Here is a 27945-nt window from a genome sequence, read left to right on the forward strand (position 1 = left end):
CACAGCAGTGCCTTCTGGAAGCTGGAAGCCCTGGCTCAGAAAGTGTGAGCAGGGCTGGCTCCTCTGGGTTCCGAGGACGAGTCAGTTCTAGGCTGACTCTGGTAGTCAGTAGTTACCAGCCAGCCTTCCCGCTCCCTGGCTGGGACTACTCCATGGCCACAGCCTGCCTCTGTCTTCGTGTGGTTCCCTCCTTCCGACTACCATATCTCAGAGTAACCCGTCCGTTTCTTGTAAAGACACCTCTATTTGAATCAAGGATAGTCCCATCTCAAGTTCTCTCTCTAATGTCTGCCAAAGATCTTTCGTCTAAATCAAGCGGCCGTCACAGGATCCAGGGTTTAGGATGTGGACATGTGCTCTGCAAGACACACGTCAGCCTACCACGCTGAGCATTCATTGTTCCAGTCTTTGTCATGGGAGACCAGCTTAGTCTCCTGCCAAGATGTGCGGAGTATTGGACTCTCGGAACATATTGAAGGGCTTTAGTCACGGACCATGGAAGGAGTTTGCTGCCAGGGCACCATCCACACCAACAGATACAAAAAGCCACAGTCACCATTTGGCTTACGACTGCCACACACAGCAGGTGCCTCCCTATCCTCCACTCAATCTCGTACCATCCTCCTCTTCTGATGCCTCTTCGGTCCCAGGTCCCTAACTGTAGGTCTCACTTCCTGGCCTCCCCGAGTCTTCTTGTACCTCCAGGAGTGGCCTTGTATGCATAGGCTCTCTGCCATTCAAACCCAGCTGGCTCTGGGCTCATCCGTCCCTGGCCCTCCTAGCCGACCACTTCCTAGTCTCCAGAAGCCAGAAATGTCACCCATGCTGATGCCCAGAGACTTGGAGTTTCAGAGAAACTCAGATACAGCTCCTTAGTGCCTCATTCTGAAGATGCAAACCGGGGAGACGGGGTGACCTCCATCCTGAGCAGGACACAAGGGAATTGTCCAGCCCAAACGGTCCTGACCCTGTGTGGCTGAGAAGGCTGCCAGGAACACAGCCCCAGTCACTGCTCCATATAGACACACAACCATGCGCAAACACGTACATAAAGACGTGGACAGACACAGTCATGGGCATGTGTGCACATGCAGCTTCATCTGGCTGTCATTAGCTCTTATCTATGTCCCAGGGTAAGGGACCTCCAGCTAGTGTGGCCACCTGTACACCCCACTCTGCGCTGACCTTGTCATGAGTGGAATTTCCTGCTTGCTCTTCGACCTGAAACCAAATACACGTTTCTGCTCCGTGACTTCCAGAGCTTTTCTCCCTTTCTGTGTAAATGTTTAGCCTTTAAGGAGTCTGGGATTACTGGTGGGTCAAAGGTGATTTCATAACCATGGAACGGCGGGGGCCCTCACCTCCTGTCCTCACCGGAGCTATCCACTTCCTTCCTGGTGTGCTGGGGGTTAGGGGGTGGTTCAGGGCGGCCCTACTCCATCCACCCTTTGTACCCATGCCCTGGACCTGAACCAAGACCTAAACACCAGTGTGGGCCACAGCCAGAGCTGACCCCCAGGGGCAGAGTTGGGTACAAGGCATGCAAACAATCCAGAATTTCCATACTGAACCGAACCAAACCTGTCACTCAGGAAGTGTGCCTGAGGCAAACCTTCAGAGCAGCCCCAGGAAAAAGCATTGAAAAGCAGCTCTCTGCTCCCTGCCTTTGAGTGGGGAGCCTTGGTTTTGCAGCCAGGAGAGAGCATGCCCCCCCCCCCCCCCGCCCGACCCCAGATTCTGTGGGTTCTTACTGTGGAAGAAGATGAAAACTGCCTTAGCTGTCGCTCTGGCCCTTTTCCATGGGGCCACCATCTCTCTTAGGAAGTCATTCTTAAATCTTTTCGTTGGAAGACAATGAGGTACAGAAGCCCACAGAAACCCCTTCTGAAGTCGGAGCTGGAGAGATGGCTCAGTGGTTAAGAACGCTGGCTGTAATTCCCAAGGACCTGGGTTCGATTTCCAGCACCCACCCACATGGCAGCTCACAACTATCTTTAACTCCAGTTCCAGGGGGATCCAGCGTCCTCTTCTGGCCTGCTCAGGCACTGCACTTAGGTGGGACATAGACACCGTGTAGGCAAAACATTCCTACACATAATGTTTTTAGAAATCCCTTCCAAAGTCCACATGCACTTCCCAAGGTTTCAAAGCAAGTTAACTCTGCATGCCAGCTTGTCAAAAGGTCCATGTTGATTGTGCCTTCAGAGCCCTGCAAGGTTAAATGGTTCAGGGGGACCTCTACTTTAGCTTGGGGTGTTTGTGCCTACCTGTCTGTATGTCAAGCTTGAGAGAGGACAAGGGGGCCCTAATGGGTGAAACTTGGGTCAGGCCGTGAGTCCAGCAGCCTCCGGCCATTGTCTGTGAAGGCCTCTCAGTACAGAGCCCCGCCCCCTGGGGATAGGCTTCCTTCTCCATGATGTGCTGGTGGAGGAGGCACTGGAATGGGGTCTGTGACGAACTGGAGAGTATCCGGTGTAGGTCATATAATCCCAGCTATGTACACACCAAGACAGGAGGATGGCCCATTTGAGCTAGTCTGTGTTACACAGGACAGCTTTGTCTCAAACCCACATGGCAAATGGAACCATGAAGCATTTCTCCTTGGATCTATTTACTTTCCACCATGTTCTGCCTTCCATGTATCACCTGAGATTGAGCTGCACCTTGCTGTGGTTGTTGATTTACCACGTGTTCCGTCCATGTTCTAGAGGAACGCCTTCAGCCTGCAAAAATGTAACCAGGAGGTCTACACAAGGCCACAGCGGCCACATTGAACTCATGGCTAGGGAACCCCAGGGGTGCCTGGCACCTGTCCTCAGAAGAATGCCCCGTGGCTTTCAACAACTTCTTTGGGTTACCAGTGTTGCAAAAAAGTGTGAAGAACCTCACTCCAAAGGCGGGGTAACTGAGTGTGTGAGCAAACATGCCCAGCCTCTTCATGCCTCACCACCCCCACAGCTGCTCCCTGGACCTGTCCCCAGGCTTCCACCGCCCTGAACCCAGCCACTGACACCCGAGGCCTTCATTTTGGTCTGCACAGCCTCCTACCAGCCTTCTTTGGGAGGGGCAGAAGTTTCTCTGGCCCAGAAGCAAGCCACTGGGACCAGAGCTGATTGTGTTCCTTTATGCAGAAGAGGCAGTGTCCCTATGGAGCCCTATCCCAGCTTGACTACTACCTGGGAAAGTTCTGGAAAGCCCAGAAAGTGCCCGGGTCATACCAGGCAGCCTGCACACATGCACCCCAGCTGCAGCTCCTCCTCTTGGGTGGGAGGCATTGTTAGGAACCCGCCAACTCCCGGAATTGCTGTTTTTCCTTTAGAAAGGGTCATGCTGTGTTTTTAGTCGCTATTCGGAGCCCAGCTCCGTGACAAAGGGCATATACTAATACTGTGGGCCCTGTCATTTGGCCAAAAGCTGACATGTGGTCATAAAGTAACAAGCATCATTTCTTTTCTTCGTTAAGAAGTCAGCTTCCGGCAGCATTTCCGAGGGAACGTCTTAGCTAGTAGCTAGTTGGCAGAAACACTCTCCAGTTAGCTGGGAACCCGGAGACTGTGACTGAGTCTCCCCCCTGCTCCTCCTTGACGTTGCCTGTTGGTTCCTTGACTGGTGGGGAGGTGAGGGCACCGCACATATCCGCAGCATGGGAAGGTGTGGAGGCCTCTGCCGTGACTGGGATCCTCAGCTACCAGCCTCGCTAGATCTCTGCGATTGCTTCTGATGACCCCCCTCTGTGTCTCTTTGTCACCAGTGGAAGGACTTAAAGTGGTGGAGATTGAAAAATGCAAGAGTGACATTAAAAAGATGCGAGAGGAGCTGGCAGCCAGAAACAGCAGGTGAGTCTGTGCCCGGACCCTGCAGCGGCTGGGCCTCGGGAGGGCTCTGTGTGGAAACCGTGGGATGGGGAAAAGCTAATGTGACTTGGCTGTTCTGCTTCCAACACGGTTGACACAAGCTGGAGGAAGCCTGTTGTATCAACGCTACTGGACTCATTTTCTTTAAGTGTTTTGTCTTGTTTTTTAAAATTTTTTTTATTTTACATGTATGGGTGTTTGCCTGCATGTGCGTGTCTGGGCACCATTTGCATGTCTGGTGCCCATGGTGACCAAAAGAAGGTGTCAGATCCTCTGGAACTAGAGTTACAGGCAGTTGTGAGCTGCCATGTGGGTGCTGGGAATAGAACCCAGGTCCTCTGCAAGAGCAGTAAGTGCTCATAACTGCTAAGCCATCTTTCCAGCCCCCTATGTTTACTTAAAAAGGGGTTTTGTGGCAGGTGCGAGCTGGAAAATGTCCGCACATGAGAGGGAAATAACTCTCCTCCAGAGCTGTGTGGGGACACTTGAAGGAAGTTGATGATGTCTGTTTTTTTGTTATTTTGTTTTGGGTTTTTGTTGTTGTTGTTGTTGTTATTTATTTGTTTAGTTCTGATTGTCTTGGGACTCCCGAATGCTGGGATTAAAGTCATATGCTACCATACCCAGCTATTAGCTATTTTTAAAGATACCAGTAAGAAGACAAAAGTTTATAGGGAACAAGCACCCAGTTTTCATCACCAGGTCTCCCAGTTCCCATGGGGAGCCCCCTCCGGCAGAGTAGCACAGTGAGTATTCCCATTATCATGAACTTGGATCACACAGCCCGTCAGAGGTGATATCCTCAGAGGCCAGTGACCAATAATCCAAGCAGACATCCTCCTGGATGGTTGGTCAGCAGGACTGTCCACTAAAGCCGGAGTGCACGGCTGTAGGGCAACCTCCTGAGCAAGGACCAGACCCGAACAAATGACCTCAGTTGTCTTAGAATCCCAACCTCTACTGGAGACCACTGCCTGACTTCAACAAAGCCAGGCTGCCTGCTGAGGGCAGGGTGTGGCTCTTGCCTGCAGGTAGGAGGTACAGGGAAAGCTGGTGGTTCCCATGAAGTCCCACCGTGGTGGCCAGCCTGGTTGTCTCAGGGAGGGCACAGCACAGGGAAGAGAGGTAGCCCATGGCGTCCTATGGGGACCATGGCACATTCAATGTCACATGGACTGGCCAGCTGGTGTAGAGCTAGGGATCTCTAGTTCTGTTGGATTTGGGTGAAGGCAGGGCAAAGAATTTTGCAGCTCTGGGAAACTGAGGGAACAGTTTGCCCTCATTGTCTTTGTGAAAGTAGCTCTTCAGGGGTCAAGAGAGTCCCTTATGTGTGGCCTCTAAGAAGACCCCAGGGTCAGATGGGGACAGATAGAAAGCTGACACTGGACAGCCTCTGACCCGAGGCCTCACTCAGCCTGTTATCACCCTAAAAGGCATGGCTCCCAGGACCAGGTAGGGGCAAGTGGCCTCTGTGCCAGCCCTCATCAGCAGCTCTGCCAGCCTGCCTGTAGTGGGTCTTTGGCTTAACTCAGTGACACGTGTACCCCTGTACCCCGCAGCTGGGAGCTCACAGAGACGTAAGCCAGAGCCCTCCAGTGTCCCAGCGGGCTTGCAGAGGTGGCATTCTCTGCAGACCGTGCTGGAAGCAGTCCTTGTAAGGGAGAGACGGGTCGGTAGGATGCTTCAGTCTCCACAAGTGGGTGAAATGCTCGGGCTTCGTCTCCATGTGAGCAAACAGATGCGGAGCACTGGGCTGTGGTCTAGTCATGCCTGGTACTGGCTCAGGCACCTGCAGCCGCTTCCTACCGAACCCAGGGCTTTAGTGTTCAGGGTGCAGAATGGAGAGAGTGGTGTGCGTGCTGCCCTTCTGTCTTGTTGGTGGAAGGAGTCCATTTTAAGTACAGATGCACACCCAGAAATCAAGCCCTCCCCATGAGGCTGTGCAGCCTCCCCTGGATTGTGAAGACAGGTACCCTTGAGGGGTACAAGTGCCACATTCTTGCCTTTCTTAGGGAGCAGAAAGAATAGGAGACGGGGGGAAGGGGGGCAGATAGCTCTACACCCATGAGCCTGAAGAACAGCCTGACATTAGTCCACTTGTGAACACACCCTGATAGGTCTGAATCCACCAGAACCTATCTGGGGGCATCAGGGGCACACACACAGCCTGCTAGTGCCCTGGGCAGAATGTCTTCTCCTTAGACCTCCCCGCCTCAGGTTCCTCTGTTAACCTGAAAGGGAAGAATTCCGATGTCCAGGTCACATTCAGGGCAGAAGCCAGTCCTACTGGGGAATGTGGTTACCGTGGTCTCTGGCACAGCACCATGCAAGGAGGGAAGAAGTAGGAAGTAATGCCAGGGTGGGGTAATGCAGAAGCATGGGATGGTGACTGAGACTTGGGGTCTGTAATCTCTGCCTTTGTCCCAAACAAACGGCCTTGACCATGAACTGAGCCCCAGGGGAGGGGAGGATGGGAAGCCCAGGAAATGAGGCAAAAATAAGCTGCAAACAGAAGAAAAAGAAGAGGCACTATGCCAGTTGTTCAGCCAGCTGGAGGATGCTGGTTCCTGTGGCAACCAGGCCCAGAGTGAGAAGTGGCTGGCCGAGGCCGGGTCAGCAAGCACCCAGCATCCTGGCCTGTCCCTCAAGGAAGGGGCCAGATTCCAGCAGTCAGCATCATGCCTGGTGAGGGCTTCCATATGGTCCAGGCTGGGAAGAGGGGGCAGCAGCGGGAGGGGCGGGGCAGGAGGGAACACACACACATACACAGAGAGAGACAGAGAGAGACAGAACAGCCTGCATGTGCGAATATTTATACAAACGAGGCTGAGGGAAACAATGTACCCTACACAGCCAAGAACTAGACTGATCTGAAATCGGAGAGGGTGGTGTATAGACAGGGCAGCAGTGGAATGGCTTCACTGGACTATTGATTGGTTCCTTCTGTTATAAATGAATTAAATCTATGTTTGGTACAGCGACCATCACAACAACCTGATAGTTTCTGGGAGGGAGACAACCAAAGGCTGCGTTTCAAAAGGGATAGATTTATGATTCTGGGCTTGGAAACATCCCAGGCTCACAGAAGACTCCAGACAACCTAGATAGAGGCAAGCAGGGGTCCCTGGTAGTGACAACACGCAGGCATGCCTTCAGTTTAGATCCGTTGGGAAGTCTCCCTCCCTGGTGCTTTCCTGGGTATGTTCAACTCGTTTTGAAGAAGAAAAAAACAAAAAAACTTAAAAAGACTGTTTTGTGATCTTTTTCACTTGTGATGTTATGAAAAGGATAAGTAGATTAAATTGTAACCATACATTCCCACAATCCCACCCTTTTTCTTAACCCAACACCAAGTACCATTGGAAAGCTCAGGTGTCTAGCCATCTCTTTCTGGACCTCCAAACCTTCTGAAAGGACACCCCAAACTGTTCTCAGAGTGGCTTCCAGGGTGTGGGACTTAGGGAGAAAGTGGATGAGTGAGGACTTGAGGGTTTCTTTTTGTTTTTCTCCTGTGTTTGTTGGGTTTTCTTCGTTTTAAGTCAGGATCTCCATCTATAGCCCAGGCTGGCTGCAAACACAAGAGTCAGCCTTCAACCCCATCACCTGGGCGCTGACGTCACAGCCGTGTTCCACCACACCCAGCTGAATCTTTGAGAATAAGAATGTTTACTACACGTGTGTAGGATGCGGCTCAATTGGTAGATCGCTTGCCTGATACACATGAAGCCCCGGCTTCCGTCTCCAGCGCCACATAAACTAGGGATGCAAAGGCACCTCTTTAATCCTAGCAGGGGGCTCAGAAGTTCAAGGTCATCCTTGGTTACATAGCAAGTTTGAGGCCAGCCTGGGCTATGTGAGATCCTATCTTCAAAAAAAAGGGGAAAGAAAGCAAAGGTAAAGAAAAAAAAATAGTTTACTTGTGCCATTTTAAAAGATTTTGTAGAGATCTTTTAACTAATAAACTAATAGATTATAATAAGTTTATAATTTATTTCTAAATTATAAGCTTATTAATTGTAAATTAACAATAAATACATTTATAATTAATAAAATAAACTGAAAGTGAACGCTGGCTGCATTATCACCTGGCTTTCAGGGTGTCCCCTGTTTGCAGACTGAGAGCCAAGCATCTCACAGCCTCCGTGACGGATACTCCTTTGACAAATCCAGTGGGGTGGGCCTGTGCATTCCAGGGCTAGGGCTATGCAGGTCCGGGGCTGAGGCTAAGGGTCCTGGGGCTGGGGCTGGGTGTTCCCTTTGCTCTGTTGCCCTGAGCAGTACACGGGGCACCTCCCAGCCAGAGCCCATGGCTGTAACTAAATTCTTCCTCTGTCCTCCAGGACCAACTGTCCCTGTAAATACAGTTTTTTGGATAACAAGAAGTTGACACCTCGACGCGATGTCCCCACTTATCCCAAGGTGAGACGGGTTTCTGGTCCAGGGACAATTCTAGCTCTATGCCGCCCTCCCCCCCAGACCCAGGACATGGAAACCCAAGCTGGCCCCTCACTCTGCGCAGTGATAACAGCCCCTCTCTATTCCTGTCACGGGCGCAGGAAGGGTGGAAAGTTGTTAGGCAGGATATTTTTCTCTTGGACATTTGTTTAGAGAAGCCATTCCAGAGCGGGGGAGGTAATAGCCCTTCTGGCTCCCTCCCGAGCCCACAACTGACGGTAAAAGACATCTGTGTACAAACATTCCACTAAGGAACTTTAACAAGGTTCTTAAAAATCGGCATCGCTGGCTCCCCTGTCCCTGAAGAGCACAGAGTTTTTATGGAAAGCTTTGCACAAGTTTTCTGTGTTTTAAAAGCAGCCAAGCCGTGAGTCAAGTAGCTATGAGCTGAAGTTAAGTTGTTTCAGATGCCTACAAAGAGCGCCACCTTCTCAGCGATGGCCTCTGCTTAAACCCTGGCTCGCACTTCTGCATTAAGGTTAGGCCGACCACCCACAGGTTCTCCTGGAAGCCCTCATAGGTCCCTGGTGCCCACTAGGCAGTGATTTGCTCCACATCGGTCCAAGCCTTGCACTGAGTATCATCCAGGAGATGAACCTCTTTCCACATGGGAAAATATGTCCAACATCTTTTGCGATCCTGTCCAGGGATTACACAACCCAGACCTGGAAAAACTGAGCCAGCCTTCACAACAGTCCCTTCTTAAAAAATGAAGAAGGCTAACCCGAATGGCAGTCTAGAATATCGGCCTTGATTCTGACAGTTCACCCTAAACCTCAGTGCCCAATGGACCCAACCTCGGCTTGAGGCCTTCATGAGCCAGTGTGTGGCTTAACTTTCCAGGGGTGGTTCCGCACAAGACAAACCCAGCAGAGCTTCCCAGCAGGGATTTGAACATACACCCAGTGGTTTACTTCCCTTCTCTTCGCTTTATATAGCTTTGACGGTTGAGGTCTGATTGACAGATGCGGAGCTCGTCTTAGACTCTGAACACTGTGAGCTTTGACACATGTAGTCATGAAATCACCGTCATGATAAATAGAGGGAACATTGCTATCACTCAAATGTTCCTAGGAGTCCCTGGTACTGGGAGTCCCTAGTAGCCCAGGCCACTACAGATGGGAGTCCTTTGACAGTTTCCAGAGAAAGGCAGCCCTGAGTCTGTATGCTGTCTGTGAGGAGGACTGGAGAATGGAGAAAGTGCTCACGCGGACCTCTGCCACAGCTGCTCTCACTCACAGAAGCCCCACTGTCTGGCTAACATACCACTCCCATCCTTTCTAGTACCTGCTCTCCCCAGAGACCATCGAAGCCCTACGGAAGCCCACCTTCGATGTCTGGCTTTGGGAACCCAATGAGGTAGGTGAGGGACCTCCAGGTTCTCCAGTCACTGGGGACAGTTGCTCAGGACTGTAAATCCTGAATGGGGACTGTGTCCAAGCTATTCTTCCTGTGTATTTTTTTTTCCTGTCTCTTTTTTTAAGTTAAACAACCCCTGAATTAAAATCCCAGAATTTAAATCAAAATGACACTCGATGTGTTCAAAGGGACACAAGAGACAGAGCCCAAGGCAAAGGGGATTTACCTGAGCTGAAAAAAAAAAAAAAAAGCAACCCTTGGCTTTCTGATGACACCAAGTGCCCCTGTGGCAACCATCTGAACCCGGGCCCCAGGCTGGGTGCACCTATATCTGTAGGAGACATGGGAAGATGGAGCTGCGCAGAGGCAGAGCTGCTGCTTGGAAGAGTTATTTCCTGCAGAGAGGGGCCTCCTAAGGAGTATCCTGCTGAGAAGAGTGGCCAGTAGAGGCCCCCAGGCAGCTGGACACAAGATAGTGGCTATGTAAGATTTGCAGAGATAGGAGTCTCTTTTGACAGGAAGATATTTCTTCAAAATTTCTCATTCGCTGAGAATTATCAACATGGAGAAAGAATAAGTCTCCTCCTCATGGAGAACTCACCAAAACCTGAGGACTCTTCCCAGCTTTTCCAAACACAGACTTGTGGAAATAGACAAAAAAAAAAAAAAAAAAAGTTCCCTGTTCCCTTTAACAAGGTCAGATGTAGCAAATGGGATTTTGTGCCTTTAGACAAGAGGGTCCCCTCATTTCCCAAATAAACCTCTTCCAGCATGTCCCTTCCCAGCCTAAGAAGTCCTTTGACTGAGGAATTTTGGCCAGAAAAGCAGAGACCAGGCTGGGAGATGCTCAGTAGCTAAAGGAGCTTGCTGCACACAGTAAGGACTGGGGTTTGGATGTACAGCATCCATGTAAATGTCTGGTAAATGTCTGGTGGGCATGGCAACTGCCTGTGATCTCAGCACAAGGGAGGCAGAGATGCCCAGAGAAGGCTAGTTAGATAGACTAGTCAGTCTAATTAGTGAGCTCTGTGTTCAAATGATAGATCCTGCCTCAGTTATAAGGTGGATAGCAATCAAGAAAGATACCCCATCACTGGGTTGTGGTACACGCCTTTAGTCCCAGCACTTGGGAGACAGAGGCAGGCAAATCACTGATTTCAAGACCAGTCTGGTCTACAGAGTGAGTTCCAGGTCAGCCAGGGTTGTTACACAGAGAAATCCTGTCTCAACACCGCCCCCCCCCCCGCCCCAAAAAAATAAACAAAGAAAGATACTATATCAACCTCTGGTTTCCACACTCATGCACGCCCGTGCACATGCACACACCCTCACACATGCCCCCACACATACAACCTCCCAGCACATACACACTCAAACAACAACAACAAAACAGGAAAGCAGGCCCCAGCCCAGCTCACCCGGAAGAGCGGCCCATCAACAAACCACCAGAGGTACAGCTACCCAGGGCTCTGCGCTCCAGCTCTGAGGGGCGGGGCTGGCACGCAGAAATCAAACGTTCAGGCCGTGCCTTAGATGTGCAGCCCTCCCAGGTCCGTGTGGGGTCACAGTCCCCTGAGCACAGATAACCAGAAACAGAGACAAAGCCTTGAAGAGACATGTCCGGGTGATTACCTCCTGGGCCTGGGCAGAGCGAGACCCTGACAAAGAAAGGGACAAGAGGAGGCTCAGAACGTGGATCCTCCCACCAGGGGGTGGCCAGCCCTGCTTCTGGGACGGTCCCAATGCCCAGTCACTGACTTTAGCCAGCCAAAGTCTCTAGTGAGAGCAGCTGCATCGAAGCCAATTCTTGAGTTATTTTCTACCGCTGCTACCCGCTCCGTGGAGCCTCCGAGCACAACGCTACCTGTGGTGGGAGGTGAAGGTTGTCCCCAAGGCTGAAGAATTCATGCATCCATAATAGAAGCACCGCCCATCACAGACCATGATCACAGCCGCTCTCTGACTGGCAAGTGGGCAAGGTGAGTGGCTCTTATGGCTGGACCCAGCCATGTGACATCTTCCACTACCCAGAGCTTTGGCCAGAGAGACTAGCAGGATGCTTTGGGAGGTTCCTCCCTGCCTTCAGGTGGTAAGCCAGAAACGTCCAAAATCAAGAGCCTTGGCCTCTGGAAAATTCAAGTGTGGACGGCAAAGATGCGTAACTGAACACACACGGAGGACCTGGGCAGCCACCCAGGCCTGAGATGGCAAGGAGCATCAGGGCCCTGTGGGTGGCTCACCTCCTTTTCCAGTGGGGGGCAGTGGCACTGCCCAGTGCTCCTCTCAAACCTAATCCAGGATGTGATCTCACGTTGTTCCGGTGCCTCTGGTCCCTTGGGGATTCATCCTGAGGCTGCAGACAGTAAGGTGGCTGCTCTGCCACACTGAAGGACCACCCGCTGTCACCTTGGAAGTCCTCCCCTCTTGATCAGTGCTCATCACCGCTCACTCACGCACGCACGTACTCAGCTGGGGTTGAGGACTGTCAAGGGAACAGACCTTCACTACTGCTCCGAAGCCACCATGTCCATCGCAGAAGTGGCAGCAGATGGTTGTGTCTGGCAGCTCTCTCCATCTCTCAACTGTGATTTTACAAGCAAATATTTCATCTCTCCGGGGTTGCTCAGAACACTGTCTGGGCCTCTGGAGCCAAAACAGTGGTTTGGGGCTTATAGCCCAAGGGGCCCGAGGGCTGGCATTCAGGAGGTGGGAAGGCTGGTAGCTCTGGAGGGGTAGCGACTGCCAGCACCCTTGGAGCCAGCCATCCGAAAGCCAGGGCCAGAACACCTGTCACTCTGCAGGAAGCGCCCTTGAGGGCCGTCATCTTCAAAGCCATTGGTTTCTCAAGGAAGATGAGTGCATGGCCAGCGTGCTCTCGGGACGCTCTGTGACAGCCTGAGTCCCCCTAGGTCTGGGTTAGAGACTGTTTTCTGTTTCCCAAATTAACTCTTTGTGATAACTGTAGAATTCTCTGCTCCCAACAGAATTAACATATTGTAGTCACAAAACTTCACCTTAACTACAGCATTCCCAGCCCGTACATATTACATAACAAAAAAGACGGGGCTTGGTGGCCTGCACACACTTCCTTGGACAGTCGGCCATGTCAAACCACCAGAGACTGGGCGGCTTCAACCACAGCAGTGCATTATTGTCTCATTGTCCTGGAGCCAGCAGGTCAAGGTCAAGGTGTCTTGGGTTGGTCATTCCTTCAGTGTCCCCTTAGCATCTTCTCTCAGTCATCTCTGTGTGTCTGTGTCCTGATCTGTCCCTACAGTAGTGTCATGGTCAAATTGAATTGTGCCCCTCCTGATGACCACATTTATCTTGGTTGCCTCTGTAAAAGCCCCGTCCCCAATATGGTCATGTTGGTGGGGGTGTTACAGCGGAGCCTCTACATTCTATGTTGATGGGACACAATTCAGTCCCTCACATGGACTTGCCACTTGGTGCCCGGATGCAAGGGAAACAGGCCAGGCTACAGCACTGACCACCATTGCCCTGTGCAGGTACCAGGACACTGGTGCCCAGGACCAGGCAGGCACTGATGCGTGGCCTAGGGGAAGTGCTCTCTGCTGGGGTCATGCCATGTGTCCACAGGGCTGTCCCATTCCTCTCTGTATTGCAGATCTCCTGTCTCCGTGAGACCTGCTTCTCCCAGAGGCAGAGCCTCTCTCGCCAGGCTTAGTTACAGATTCCTTATCTAGATTCCTTAGCTATTCCTCGTGGGCTTAGTTAGTGTCAAAACTCTGGGAGACGTTTGCAGAGACCTGAAAAAAGGTGACAGCAGAATTAAACACCACATCTGTCTCACCCTACACCAAGTGTCCACAGATGACCGAATCCCTGGGAATCAGATTTGTCCGGACAAGAGGTCCACCCTCCAGATCAAGACATTAGAAAAAGCATCTCCAGCCCCAACAAGAGGAGCGAACTCCAGCTCATCACAGCCCTTCCCATCTCTAGCCTTGAGCAAGCAAGAGGTGGCCCTCAGTGACAGCCCTTCCCACATGCACGGTGGATGAACTTCCTCTGAACTCTTAACACTCTACTCCGGTTATGGTCATTTTGGTATCACCCCTTGAAGTCCTGTCTCCCTACACAGGATTGGTATCATGACTGGAATGCTCATGAGCTTTTCTGACCTTGTTCCGTCACTCTCAGGAGGCATACAGGCTGTCACAGACCCCCACCCTGTCTAAGTGATCCTACAATTGACCTGTCCCACCCTTCTCCAGTCACCCTCGTGGCACTGTTCAGGACAATGCATGGGAAAGAGGGTCACGGGGCCTGCCTGCTCCCCTTGACCCCTGACCTCTGACCCCTGACCCTGTTCCCACAGATGCTGAGCTGCTTAGAGCATATGTATCATGACCTCGGCCTGGTCAGGGACTTCAACATCAACCCCATCACACTCCGCAGGTGGCTGGTAAGTGACGGAGCCCACATCCGGACCTGTCACCTCTTCTCCCTCACACCGGAATAGCCTACCCTGCATTTTCTAGTGGCAGTGGGCTTCTGCAGAGTGGGTGTCTGTACCAGGGGAGGTCTGTGAGGTCCTTTGTCCCATCTGCCCTCCCATGCCCTCAGAGCGGTGAGGAACTGGTATAACCATCAGGGAGAGACCCACAAGGCAGCACACTAAAGCAGGGGTGTGTCTGGCGGTGTGGGTAAGGAGAGATGATATGAGTGTGTGTGGTTATGTCTATGAGTGTATAAATGTATGTGTGTGCGTCTCTGGGAGTGTGCATGTGAGAATGTGTGTGGTTGTGAGAGTGTGTGCCTCTGTGGCCATGTGGATGTGAGAGCGTGTCTCTGGGAGTTTGTGAGAGCGTGTGCATCAGGGCTGTGCATGGTGTGGGTGGCTGTATGTATATGGGGGTAGGCCTGGGTGCTTAGTAGCAGATCTTTTTCTAAGAGGTAGAACGCTATTGCGAATCAAGAACTGAAAGCCTGTTAATTGTCCCATAGGCCTGGGAACCTAGAGCCCCTCCTGGAATGATCCCTGCCCCACTCCCAACTTTCTATCCGAGTGAGGCTCAGCAGACACCTGGGGGATACTTTAGTCCCTGCCCCTAAGTTGTACAGTGATGGGACATTGCAGGGCTCCTGGGCCACATTGTTCTGTGATGGTGAACTTGGGAACACCCGAGGGCCTTGGGCTTGAACATGCAAAGCTCTGGAAGCCTTATGGGAGCAGGGGGCGTGAGCTAACCCTCTCCTCCCCCACAGCTCTGCGTGCACGACAACTACAGAAACAACCCTTTCCACAACTTCCGGCACTGCTTCTGTGTGACGCAGATGATGTACAGCATGGTCTGGCTCTGTGGCCTCCAGGTGGGTCCTGCCAGCCTCCACCCTCCATCCCTAACCCTGCGGAGTGGCTGCGCCCTCCACTCCCCCAGCCCAGGGGGCCTACGAGCTCTGCAGGGACTGTGTCCTCCCCTGTCACTACAGCCCAGTCTGTCCCCACCCCTCCTGCCCTCCCATGAGGAGGACAGACACCTGACTCTCACCTAATCCAGGAGAAGTTTTCCCAGATGGACATCTTGGTCCTGATGACCGCAGCCATCTGCCATGACCTGGACCACCCAGGGTACAACAACACGTACGTTTGGGGTTTCTTTCTCGTTTCTTCTTTGAAAAGTGCCCCTTCTCTCAGGGGAAACTCAGCTAACCCTTCAATAGCTCTCAGATGGAGCTGCCTACCTAGACCCCTAACCCTGCAGGATGCAGTTCTCAGCTTTGGACTTTATCCAGAGCCCTGGGCCTTCCCGGGAGGGTACCTCCAAGGTTACCAAACTGTACAGGCAGCCACAATCCCTTTGTGTCAGCCCCAGGCTCTAAAGGTGCTTGGCAGCACCAGCCTGCCCCCTCCCCGAGGCGGGGGACCGTGGGACTCCACGCCATTCTCTGCCAGGGTACTCCCTCTCCAGGCTACTTCCAAAGGCCCAGGCAGAGGGTCAGGGCTAGAATGAGTGAGGGCAGGGCTGGGGGACTGCAGGTCTGGGGACACTAAGCACCTCCTGTCTCCATTAGGTAGAATGCTACCCATGGTACCGACAGAGTCCTTCGTCAGGGTACGGGCGTGCATTCAGTGATACATAGGGTTTTTTTTTTTCTAACGTACCTTTGTGGCTGTGCAGGGACATCAGATGTCCTTGGGGCCACCATCTGTCAGTACAGAATGGGTCCCAGGTCTAGCCATGTCTGCTCCTCAGAAGGACAGAATAGATACCAAGTGTGGCCATGAGTACTCCTCAGAGGCATGCCCCATAACTCATTTATTACCTTTCTGCACATTTATTGGTCACCACAGTTGCCAATAACAGACTGGCAAAGAGTTAATTTTAGCATTAACCTCAAAATTCAATCCTTAGAATGGCACATTAGGGCTCTTCCTGTAACCCCAGCTCTTAGAGGCTGAGTGAGGCAAAAAGATCCCAGGTTCCAGGCCACCCTGGGCTACAGAATGAGATCCTGTTATATATGCGTATTTATACATACATGGGGGGGGGGCGGATGAGAAAACAAACCTGTTTCCTCTTTCCTGAAATCCTGTCTTTGCATATACTGAAAATAGGACAGTTTCTGGAACCTCGATGCCTTCAAGGCATCACCCCAGAGAGAGAGCTGAGGTCACGGGTTAGACTTAAAGGCCGGGGATATCTAGTTATAGGAGCATGAGAGTCCGGGGTTCAAGTGAAGCGAGTTTCTGGTGTGAGCAGATGGCATCTGGTCATTAGCCCTTAGGCACTTCCAGCTTCTGCAGGAACCATGTGCACCATGGCGTACAAATGCCAGTGGCGGGGTGCCTGAACTTCCTGCTCTCTCCACACATCCTAGGTACCAGATCAACGCCCGCACGGAACTGGCTGTGCGCTACAACGACATCTCGCCGCTGGAGAACCACCACTGCGCCATTGCCTTCCAGATCCTGGCCAGGCCCGAGTGCAACATCTTCTCCAGCGTGCCACCTGAGGGCTTCAGGCAGATCAGGCAGGTGTGTGGGGCCAGAGCTTTGCAGGGCCAGAGCAGAGCCCCACACTTCAGAGGCTCTTGGTTACAGCAGTACCCACCAGGGACCCTGGAACCAGCCCACTTTACCTGCTTCCTCCAGGGCCCAAAGTGGTCCCCAAGGAGATGGGCCTTTGCCGCAGATACCTGATGTGTAACTACCTTAGTCTAGTTTCAGCTGCTATCATAAAATACCACAGACTGGGTAGTTTTAAAAGGGAAGAGGTTTATCTTCACTCATAGTTCTGGAGGCTGTGGAGTCTAAGAGTCTGGCATCCACATCTGCTCTGTTTCTGATGAAGGATGTGGGCAGATGGTCAAAGGGCAAGAGTGGGAATTCACTCCCTGTGGATTTAACCCAGTGCTGGGTGGGTGGGGGAGAATATGAATTGCTTCATGAGGGTAGAAGCCAAGCATTCCTTAAAGATCCCACTTCTTCTTAGCACAGTCACTCTAGGGACCAGATTTCAACCTGAGTTTAGGAGGGCATCAGCCATGTTCAAGCCATAGCATAGCTACAGTTTACAAACCCATTAGATCCTCATTGATAAATTTGATAGTGGGAATGTTACCAAGTCTGTTCCGACTTGGATAATCTATATGAGACGATGGGAAAATTGTCCTGGAAACTCCACTATTGATAGCTGTCAGCAAACTCTGTACAGGGCTAATTGCAGACCTAGATGACTAAATCTAGGAGAGGAGACTTTGGGCCTTGGCTAAAATCTGCTTGGTTTTCTACGTCAGTGTGACAACCCATCTGTTACCCTGTCAGCCCGTGATCTGCAGCTGTGGACATGGCACAGGGACAGACAGAGCACACATATGGGTCATGATCACATAGGAGCTCAGAGCACAGCGTGAGGAGCACCCGCTGAGGTCCTGGTATGTGGTGACACTGTGTCTTCTTCCCATTCAGGGGATGATCACATTGATCTTGGCCACTGACATGGCAAGGCACGCTGAAATTATGGATTCTTTCAAAGAAAAGATGGAGAATTTTGACTACAGCAACGAGGAGCACCTGACCCTGGTAGGTTGTGTCTGTTGGGTCTTTGGAAAGCTGAGCCATAGCTGTTGGGAGAACCAGGAACCCGGGTGTCTCACCTGGCCATGGAGTGCTGGGGTGACTAGATTTCAGTATCACAACTGCTCCTGGGCCAGCAGTAGACAAGGCTGCCTCCTGAAGAGTCCATGGGTCAAGGACAACCTTCTCCCTTAAGGAGGTGGTCTAAGTGTGCATGGTGTCTGTCCCTTCTGAGAAGCAAAATGCAAACCCAGCATGCTGGGTCATCCCTGTAATCCCAACACTAGAGAGGCTGAGGCAGAAAGATTGCAGTGAGTTCAGAGCCACCTGGGCTACATATAATGAATTCCGAGCCAGCCTGGACTATAGTGTAAGACCCTGTCTCAAAAATTAATTAATTTCAAAATGAGCAAGATGCATTAGCAAAATAATTAACAATTAGCACCCCAGCATTCAGAGATTAATTGTTCTGTGCCTTGCTTTCAAGACATGCACCATAGTCTCTTTTAAAGTTGTTTGTCTCTTTAAAACATATCATGGGGCTAGAAAAATGGCTCGGCAGTTAAGAGGTCTTGCAGCTGTTGCAGAGGACCTGGGTTCAATTCCCAGCTTCCATATGGTGGCTTACAACCACCTGTAATCCAGATCCAGGGGATCCGATGCCCTCTTCTGGCCTCTGCAGCCACTGCACACACATAGTACATACACATACATGTGGCGGGGGTGGGGGGGTGGGGGGGGTGGGGGGTGGGAGACACTCATTCACATAAAATAAAAATAAATAAGTCTTTAAAACCAATAACATCGCCGGGTGGTGGTGGCGCACGCCTTTAATCCCAGCACTCGGGAAGCAGAGGCAGGTGGATCTCTGTGAGTTCAAGGCCAGCCTGGGCTACCAAGTGAGTTCCAGGAAAGGCGCAAAGCTACACAGAGAAACCCTGTCTCGAAAAACCAAAAAAAAAAAAAAAAAAAAAAAACCAATAACATCGCTTTGCCTCCTCCAGAGGAGCTAACAGACAGTAAATGAAGATGCCTTTCTTAGGTTGGGCTGAATTTGTGGCTTCCCATCCCATAATGCTGAGCCTTCTGGGGCCATTACTGCAAAAGACTGACTCCTAGTGAGCAGACAGAGGTATAGAGACAGAAGGGCCCTTGTGGCTATCACCCGAACAGTGGGAGGATGTGTCTTCCCCAAGTCAGGGCCTCCAAGAGCACCCCCATTCTAAGGAAAGAAGAGAGACACAGTTGTCTCCTTGTCCTTAGGGGACACCTCTCAAGATCCCAGTGAGTGCCTGAAGCTGGGGGGGGCGGGGGGGGGGGTGCACAAACCTTGTGTATACTGTGCTTTTTCCTCTTCACACACACACATCTCTGCAATGAAGTTTAACTTAGAAATTAGGCCCTTAAGAGCCCAACACCAAAATAAGGCAGAATAACAAGAGGACCTCACCGTAGATAATGGGCAGACAATGTGTCCAAAATGGACCAGAGTCAGAAAGAAGACTCCCATCCTGGGTAGGACGAAGATGGCGGGAGATCTTTCTGTGTTGCTCAGAGCAGCATGGAGGTTAAAACCGATGGGCTATTTATTTCTGGAACTTTCTACTTAATGTTTTTTTTGGGGGGTGGTAACTAAAAGCATAAAATGCAAAAGCAGGGACACAAGGGGGCTCCTGTACAGCCACATGGCATCCATGGCAAGATCTGCCAAAGTCTGGGGAAAGACCAAAAGCATGAAGCCAAGGACGATCAGAAGTGGCTGAGGGAAGCAAGCAGGCTGTCCCCCGCACGCCTTATTTCCCTCTGTGATATGCAGAAAGCTAGCTTCTGGGCTGCGTGACAGGCTGGAGTTCAAAGGGTCTGCCCAGGGTGAAGGTGGGTAGATAGGACGATAAGCCAGACCACAGGCAGATTTGCCTACCTTGGTCTCTGCCCGCCTGCCCACTGATCTGGAGGTATGGGAGGAACCGCCACCCAGGGCTCCACTTCTCCCTGGGACAGGATCAGGCTGACTGCACTTGCATCATGGCAGGGCCCCCAAAGGCTGGGGGAGGGACTGAGAGAGGACTGGGAGAAAAAGTCCATAGTCCAAGTCTCTATGTGTGGTGGGAGGATGGTGAGGGTGGGGTGGAGGTGGGGCTCCTGGGCCAAGGAAGAAGAAGTACCCAGAACGCAGCCCAAAGACATATCAGCATGCCTGACCCAACCACTACCGAGGCCACAGTGTCTAGTCTGCGGCAGTTCCCCCATGAGGCCATCCAGACCAAGCTCGTAACTGCCTCTGGGCTGGAGCCAGTTCCAATACAGAGCGGCAAAGAAGGATCGCTACCCAGGAACTAGAAATGGGGCTGTGCAGCAAATATCCAGAAGTCCTTCAAGGCCCAGCCAGAGTGGAAGGGTCGGTCCACCCTGCTATGCAGACATAAGGCCTGTGTGTAGCCAGGCCGTGTTCCCTCTCCTACATGGAAAAGTCAGCAAAGCAGGCAGGCCATGGCTTAAGGTTGTGTGCCTCAGATGGACGTTTCTGCTTGCTCACCCTCAGACCCTGGACAGTAGCCCCCACTTTTATCCAGAAAGGTCACAGTATTGAATGATGTTTGTGCCTGGCCCAAGGCCAGAGTACCAGGCACCAGCTCCCACAGCAGGCGAAGGTGATGGTCTAGCTAGCTCAGGAGAAACACTTGGGCAGAATTCTTTGGCTGTCCTGCCCCAGCCCTGCTGGACTCTGGGGGAGTGGCTAGCCTCCTGCCTGGGAGGAAGTACACAGTCCTTGGAGACCACACCCAAGAGGATGCAGTGGGCGCGTGACAGTACTTCAAGGACATCTGCTCTGGGGTGGCATGGAGGCTGGCGGGAGTGGACCTGTGCAGGACCCTGCAGTCACACGCTCACGCTCGGTTCATCACGGGATGGCTATCTGCATGCAGCACATGAAGCCCCAGGCACAGGGACGGACTAGTACAGGAGAGCTCTGGAAACAGCAGAGCTGAAGCTCTTTTGCACAATTTTGGGCAATCTTCCAATTCCATAATCAGGGTTCTGCCTGAGGGACACGCCCCTAGGCAAGCAGTGCTGGGCTGACCTCCCCCATCCCCACTGTTCTGGAACATGGGGTTGCAAGGCCTTTAACACCATTTCACCACCACTCAGGGGTCCCCCTTGGGCTCTCTTTCCAACACCCTTCTTAATCATTGCCTCTTAACGATGTCCTTTCTATATCTTCGTCTTATATTTCTCACAGTCGTAAAGTGATTTTACGTGTCAAGGCGATGGACTTCATGTACGATAGGCAAATACTGTACCGTAGCTCAGCCATGTTCCCGGCCCTGTTTTTACTTGGAAGTTTGAGACCAGAGTCTCGTTGAGTTGTCCAGGTGGGCCATGAACTCAGTGTCGCCTAGGCAGACCTTGAGTTTGCATCTTCTTATCTTGGCCCTGCGACGACATTGTTTTGAGAACCAGGCATGGTGACACATAGCCTGTAACCCAGGCAGCTGGGAGGCAGGAAGAATAGGAGTTCAAGGCCGGCCTTGAGTTCTAAAGGCCAGCCTGAGCTGCAGAGTGAGACAGTTTCAGCATGGGAGAGCCTGAGCATGCACTCAATTTTTAACTTGATGGTTTACAGTTGGTGTTCTAAAAGCTTGTGATCTGATGCTCTGTGGGTGTGATGGGACCCCATCCTTCCTCAGGGAAACTGAGAAATCCAGACTGCAAGGATCCCAGTGCAGAGTGCTGTAGCAGAGTACCCTTCCAGGTGGAAAAACTCCATGGTCATCGATGGCCAGCATAACTCCCCAACCCCATCCCCTCCTTTTTTCCACCTATGATGGCGAATCCAGTCGATCCACAGCAGCGGTGGGTGTGTGGGGTCTGCCATCAATGGCCCTCAATGCGGCGTCTCTTTCAGCTGAAGATGATTCTCATAAAATGCTGTGATATCTCCAACGAAGTCCGTCCCATGGAGGTGGCAGAACCGTGGGTGGATTGTTTATTGGAAGAATATTTCATGCAGGTAAGAGACACCAAATTGTGAGCGTTCCTTCCAGCTCTGTGGGCGGGGCTGCATCGGAAAGAGCCGACCAGGGTGATTGACATATCCATCCCACACCCCAGCAGCCTCCTCATCACTGTCTGTAGACATACAGCAGAAACAACATAGGCTGTGTTATAGATGTGAGACCATGGCCACCAGGGAAAAAAGGGGGGGGTGCAGGGGGTGATTAAACTGCCACCCATTGCCACTCACAGAGCTACTTTTAGAAGCACACTCAAGAAATGTGGCTGTGAGTCAAGAAGCAAGACCTGAGGGGAGGGAGGACCCCTGTGGAGGAGTGAATGCAAACAAGATGGCCTTCATAGGATAGCTACAGGGAGATACAGGCATGAAATGATGCAGACAAGGAGCTGTCGAGAGCAGCCTTGTAAACCGCCTGTCTCTAGACTTGGTCCCCATGGCTCCGACCCGCTCACCTCGCCTTGGCTTGTACGTAGCCCATTCACCGCGGGTTCTCTGTGTCCTCGCCATGGTACCGCTTTTGTGTGACCATGAGGATCCCAGCTGGGCGGCATGTCCTGCTCTTCCTCTCAGAACAGGGCTGCTCTGTGTGCCCGAGTCCGTGGGCCTTTGTGCCTTGAATGTCACCGTCCCTGTATTCCCTGCAGAGCGACCGCGAGAAATCAGAAGGCCTTCCAGTGGCCCCATTCATGGACAGAGACAAAGTGACCAAAGCAACGGCCCAAATTGGGTTCATCAAGTTTGTCCTGATCCCAATGTTTGAGACAGTGACCAAGGTGAGCGGTCCTACCGGTGGTGCGGCAGCCGTCAACACACGGGTGCACACGTGCGTGTGTGCGTGCACATTTCGGGAGTATGCACTGTGTATGCATGTGCACACACGTGAACCCTCTACAGCTTCATCCTCTGCTGTCACGGTGACGGTTGCCTAGCAGCCATTCCTCCTGCTGTGTCCAGTGCCACCCCCTCCGGTGCTCTTCAAAGAGCTCCACGTGTGACTACTGTCAGGCCCTCGGTGCCCACTTTGCCCGCACCTGTCTCTGCCAGCCTTAAGACCCGGCCAGCTGTACCAGCTGTTGGCTCTCCTGTCCTTCCAGGCCTCACCTTAGAGGAGCACCTGGAATTGGTGCCCTGGGGCTGGGGAACCCACCTCTGTGCCTCCACCTCCCAAGCCCCAGAGCTGCCCATGCGTTGTGCCTAAGGCCACCACTTCCAGCCCCCAGGGTCCCAAACACACACTTATCTCTCACCAACCCATTTGTCTCACCCCCACCTCGTGCCCATCATTCTCCGGGTGTCTCAGAGCCACCCACATCCTTTTCATTCCCATGACCACCACCGGGAATTTTGTCAGGTCCGTCCCTTACATAAGATCCTCTGAGGCCATACCTACCCCTTGTCTTGCTGGAAGGAGTGGGGACAGGAGAAGTTAGTAGGCTTTCTGGGGTCCTCTTAGAAATTTTGGAGGGGGAAATCTGTGCCAGAGACAGAAATGGGAGATGGGTGGGTCTGTGCCAGGGTCTCCAGGACTTGGAACTGGCCAGGAGATTCACATCCCATCACCTTGGGTTTCTCTGAAGGCCTTGATTTGAGGCCACTGGGAAGTGAGACCCCTGGGGCTCCCAGGTACCCCAAGGGCCTGACAGCTGTCCTCCAGTGTTCTCTGCAGCTTAACAATGGCGGGCTGACCTTGGACCCTCCCCTCCCCAGCTCTTCCCCATTGTCGAGGAGACCATGCTACGGCCACTCTGGGAGTCTCGAGAACACTATGAGGAGCTGAAGCAGATGGACGACGCCATGAAGGAGGTAAAGGCAGTGCAGAGGACACAGGCAGGCGAGTCGGGGACTTGCGGCCAGGCTGTACAAAGGGCGGGCACCAGAGCCAAGCTCAGTGAGACAAGGGGTCTAGATGCTATGCTCTCGAAAAGCAGAGTCTCTTCCCAGGGAACGCAATGCTTTCCTCGGAGTCTGCTGGCCAATGAGAGCCAGCACACAGCTGTGTGAACCTGAAGAACCACCATGCATCAGAGCCTCTCCAGTGTCTCTTAGCACCTCCCTGGCCCCTGTCCTCCTCCAGGCCAGGATGCCTGTTCAGTGACGGCCTCATTGAAGGAGACATAAGAACAAAGCAAGCGCCCAGGTCCATGCTTTCAGACAGAGCACGCAGGGCAGCTCGGCTACTCCTGTGGTCCAGGGGATGGAGAGGTTCTAGGGCACTGGGGATGCTGGATCTCAGGAGAGAGTAGGAGCCTCTCTAGTCTTGGCATAGATACCTACGAGCAATTCAGGGTTTTTTTGTTGTTGTTGGAGCCCTTGTGAACATCTCTTCTTTCGGAAGCGCTGACACTAAGAACTCAGTCCATGTCTCCTGCCTGATGTGGCTGCTGGGTGCAGTCTTTCTTTACCCACAATACCCCCTGCTCCTACCAGGACACCCATGCACCTAGAAAAGCTTCCCTACTCCTTATACACTCCAGACCTCTCCTTGGCCGCTGTGACCTCAACACCTAAGATGCCCCCCATGCTCTCATTTCCTGCTCAGTACCCATCCATCCAAGCTCCCCGGTAATGGAGGGGCCTGTTCCATCTTTTCTGCCTTCTTTCCTATGTGTGGCCGGTATTGGTCACATCTCCCTCAGCCACATCTGCCAATGCACACCCCCAGTGTACAATGCCAGGCATGTCACAGACATATGTTGAAAGCATATAGGTTGACTGAAAGCACAGACCAGCAATCCTGAGTCCCCTGTCAGGAAGTCACAAGATGCCGGCTCTGAAAATCTAAAAGGCTAAGAGTGAAGCTGTGCACACCGAAGGGCATTCCCAGTCCAGACTCCAATGGGAAGGCTGCAAGGGCCTCTGCCACCATGGCCATCCCATTAGCCATCGCTCTGGGGGACCTGAGTCTTCAATCTTACATTCCACTGCCCAATGGGAATGCCAGGTCTCTGCAGGATACCATCCTGGCCCTAGAGAAGGAGACATGAAAAAGATGTGCTAGCACTGATCCTGAAACAGGAACTCAACCCCCAGGCCTGGGGCTGTGGGCCATGGCCAGCTTGTCCAGACATTGCTGACCAGGATGATGTCGTGGGTTGTAAGCAGGTCACAAGCACCCAGGCTGTATCTGGAAAATCTGGATAGCATGTGTATGTGTGGGCAGACATCTTTTGCATCGGAGAGTGTCTGAGTGTCTTCAGGCAAGCCGACGCCTCCTGAGACAAGAGGCTGCTTGAGCTGGCCCTCTGCCTCCAGGACTGACTTTGGCCTTTGCTCTCTTAGTTACAGAAGAAGACAGACAGCTTGACAACTGGGGGCAACGAAAACACCACAGAGAAGAACAGAGATATGAACAACAGTGAAGGCCATTCTCCTCCAAACTGATATCTCAGTGTGTACAGTAAGTGGGAGGACTCTGGAGTACTTGCGTGCGTGCGTGTGTGCATGCATGCGTGCATACGTGTGTGTGTGTGTGTGTGTGTGTGTGTGTTCAGCCCCCTACCCTCTTCTTATAAAGCACCAGAAACTCAGTTATGGATGTCCACCTTTGTCTGTCCTAATTGCTCCCACAGCCTGTCCCCAAACACCACAGTCAGGTGTTTTCACCTTTAACCTCAGAGTGGGGACTGAACATCAGCACCCGAACAGTCCAGGGACACTTGCAAACTATCATTTGCCTGCTACACTTAAGAATGAGAGCAGAGTCAAACCACAGCATGCAGCCTGCTTTCCGAAAAGTGCAACTTGAATCCTGCATATCCCAGTTACAATCTGGGCTCTGATTTGGAAAGGTTCACCCTTTGGTTATAGAAAGGATTAATTATTAAAATGTGTGCCACTCATGAGATGAAATATCCTGTGAAGTGCATCTGGAGTACTAGAAGCTTTTAAAGAGCATTTGCCCTCATCACCACGAGCAGGTCCCCTGACTCCGGCTGACACAGCACAACCACTCAGCCAGCCAATGCTACAGCGCATGCTACGGTGCATGCTAAACTGAGCACATGGCTGTTGAGTGTCACGTTTGCTGAGGGTTTATGCATGGAGCCGGAGAAGCTGAGTTTGAAGGGGAAACAGAAAAGACTTCAGCCCAGGACATGCCTTTGGTAAAACCTTTGCAAGTGACAGCCACGTGTCCCCACCTCGGGGAACCCCCAGGCCTCTTGTCTGTAAGCCCAAGGTCATGGTGACATGACTGGGACTTGAGCAGCTGCTGTTCCATACTGAGGCAGCCAGTGAGCCTTGAAGCCAGGTCATGGTCTTGAGAGGAAAGTGGCATTGACATTGTCTAATTCGGGCTGCATGTGTTGTGTGGTTGACAACCTCATTTTTTTTTTTTTTAGATTTATTTTATTTTGCGTGCGTGTGTGTGTGTGTGTGTGTGTGTGTGTGTGTGTGTGTGTGTGTGTGTGTGTGTTTGCCTGCATGAGTAGGTGCAGCACATGTGTGCTGGAATCCACAGAGGCCAGAAGAGGGCGTCAGATCCTCTGGAACTGGAGTTACAGATGGTTGTGAACTTCCATGTGGGTACTGGAAACTGAGCTCATGTCCTCTGCAAGAGCAGCCCCTGTTCTTAACTAGTGAGCCATCTCCCCAGCCCCCACCTCATTCTTTTATATTTTATTATATTTTTAGATTAGTATACAAGGAAGGGTTTTCACCCTGGTGTCTTCATACGTATATGTCGTTACCGCTTCTCATCCATTCCTGCCCTTCCCCACATCCACCTGTCCTATCAGGCTTGGTCTCCTGTTATTCCCCAGTTAGCACCCCCTTTGGCTGTGTGTGTGTGTGTGTGTGTGTGTGTGTGTGTGTGTGTGTGTGTGTGTGTGTGTGTGTGCGCGCCTGCTTGTGTGTCTATACACCACTTGCATGTTGGACGCCTGTGGAGGTCAGAAGAGGGCATCATAACTAAAGTCATAGACAGTTGTGAACCTCCATCTGGATACTGGAAATTGAACCTGGGTCCTCTGGAAGAGCAGCCAGTGCTCCTAACCACTGAATTACCCCTCTAGCCCTACTTCTGCTTAAAAAAAAATTTTTTTTTAATTTTAATTACATATATATGTGTGAGTGTGCGTGTGTGTGTGTGTGTGTGTGTGTGTGTGTGTGTGTGTGTGTGTGTGTGTATGGGTATATGCACATGAGTGCAGGTACCATAGAGAACAGAAAAGGGTCCTGGATACACAGTTGGAGTTGGAGTTACAGGTGGTTGTGGATCCTGGGATTCGAACTTGGGTCCTCTGCAAGAGCAGTGCTGGCTCCACCACTCCAGGTCTTTCCGCATTCTGTTTCCATCTCACTTCCCACATGATCCTGAGGCTGTACCATCTCCAGTCCCCACAGAGACAACATGCTGCCTTCCTCTTTTTCCAGCAGACTGTACTGGTTAAAGCAGCCGAGCTGTGGCCTCTGAGCAGACAGGGCTCGGGGACTTCACAGGATCCTCCACGCAAGGACGGTCACGCCCAGACGACCCCTGATGACCTGCCACAGACCACGTTTTCTAAGAACCATTTTGTTCACTGATACAAAAACAGGATTCATGATGCTGTACAGAATTTTTATTTTTAAACTGTCTTTTAAATAATATATTCTTATACAGAAACGGGTCTGTACTTTTTCTTTGGGTTTGGCACTCGGGCTTCCAAGGACTCTGGTTTTCCCTGGGATGTGTCTTCAAATGGTTGAACAGTAATGTGACCCAGGGGTCCGTGTAAATTCCACATTAAACATCAGAATGGTGCCCAAGTGCAGGGGCGTGCACGTGTCCTGTGTTTATGAACAAAGCGGGAGGCACCTGGGGCCGTGCGCATGGCCAGTGTTTATGAACAGAGGGGAGGCAGCAGTGATGTGTACAGGAGCTGAGGAATGAGTCAGGCTGTATAAGAGGTGATGTGGGAGACAGATGCCCTCCTGACCACCAGGACAATGACAGCTGCTGCTGCTGCACAATTGCAGGGCATTGGGATCTACTACTCAAATCCTCAATGTATCTAAGGGATTCTTTCCCCAAAGAAGAGATGTCCTGTCCTTCATTTTCAGAGGACAGGCAGTGGGTACATCCCAGGTGTCATGGTAACTGCCCAGGGAACGCAGCCACCTCATGTCACAACACCCTGCTTACCCTTGTCTTCTCATGCTCCTGGACTCTGAATTCTCGAGACAGGGTTTCTCTGTGTAACAGCCCTGGCTGCCCTGAAACTCATTTTTTAGAC

The 27945-nt window shown here is 51.9% G+C and overlaps 1 protein-coding gene across 4 annotated transcripts in view; it reads left to right on the top strand.

Annotated features, from left to right (window-relative positions):
• Pde9a (phosphodiesterase 9A) overlaps positions 1-27481 on the top strand; it is a 91715-nt gene extending 64234 nt beyond the window's left edge. For 2 of the 4 annotated variants that reach the window (XM_052744508.1, XM_052744505.1), the window contains exons 7-19: positions 3752-3836; positions 8195-8273; positions 9594-9668; positions 14011-14097; positions 14901-15005; positions 15194-15276; positions 16515-16671; positions 17605-17718; positions 21620-21724; positions 22375-22503; positions 23438-23533; positions 25010-25127; positions 27104-27481. In XM_052744508.1, coding sequence (XP_052600468.1) covers positions 3752-3836; positions 8195-8273; positions 9594-9668; positions 14011-14097; positions 14901-15005; positions 15194-15276; positions 16515-16671; positions 17605-17718; positions 21620-21724; positions 22375-22503; positions 23438-23533; positions 25010-25111 — 1217 coding nt within the window. In that variant the 3' untranslated portion in view covers positions 25112-25127; positions 27104-27481. The remainder of the gene's footprint in view (positions 1-3751; positions 3837-8194; positions 8274-9593; positions 9669-14010; positions 14098-14900; positions 15006-15193; positions 15277-16514; positions 16672-17604; positions 17719-21619; positions 21725-22374; positions 22504-23437; positions 23534-25009; positions 25128-27103) is intronic. The other 2 variants (XM_052744506.1, XM_052744507.1) reach the window with 2 other exon arrangements.
• Positions 27482-27945: the final 464 nt, after the last annotated feature.

Source organism: Peromyscus californicus, unplaced genomic scaffold, assembly GCF_007827085.1.
Source record: "Peromyscus californicus insignis strain IS unplaced genomic scaffold, ASM782708v3 Scaffold_19__1_contigs__length_69161282, whole genome shotgun sequence".
NCBI classification, from domain to species: domain Eukaryota; kingdom Metazoa; phylum Chordata; class Mammalia; order Rodentia; family Cricetidae; genus Peromyscus; species Peromyscus californicus.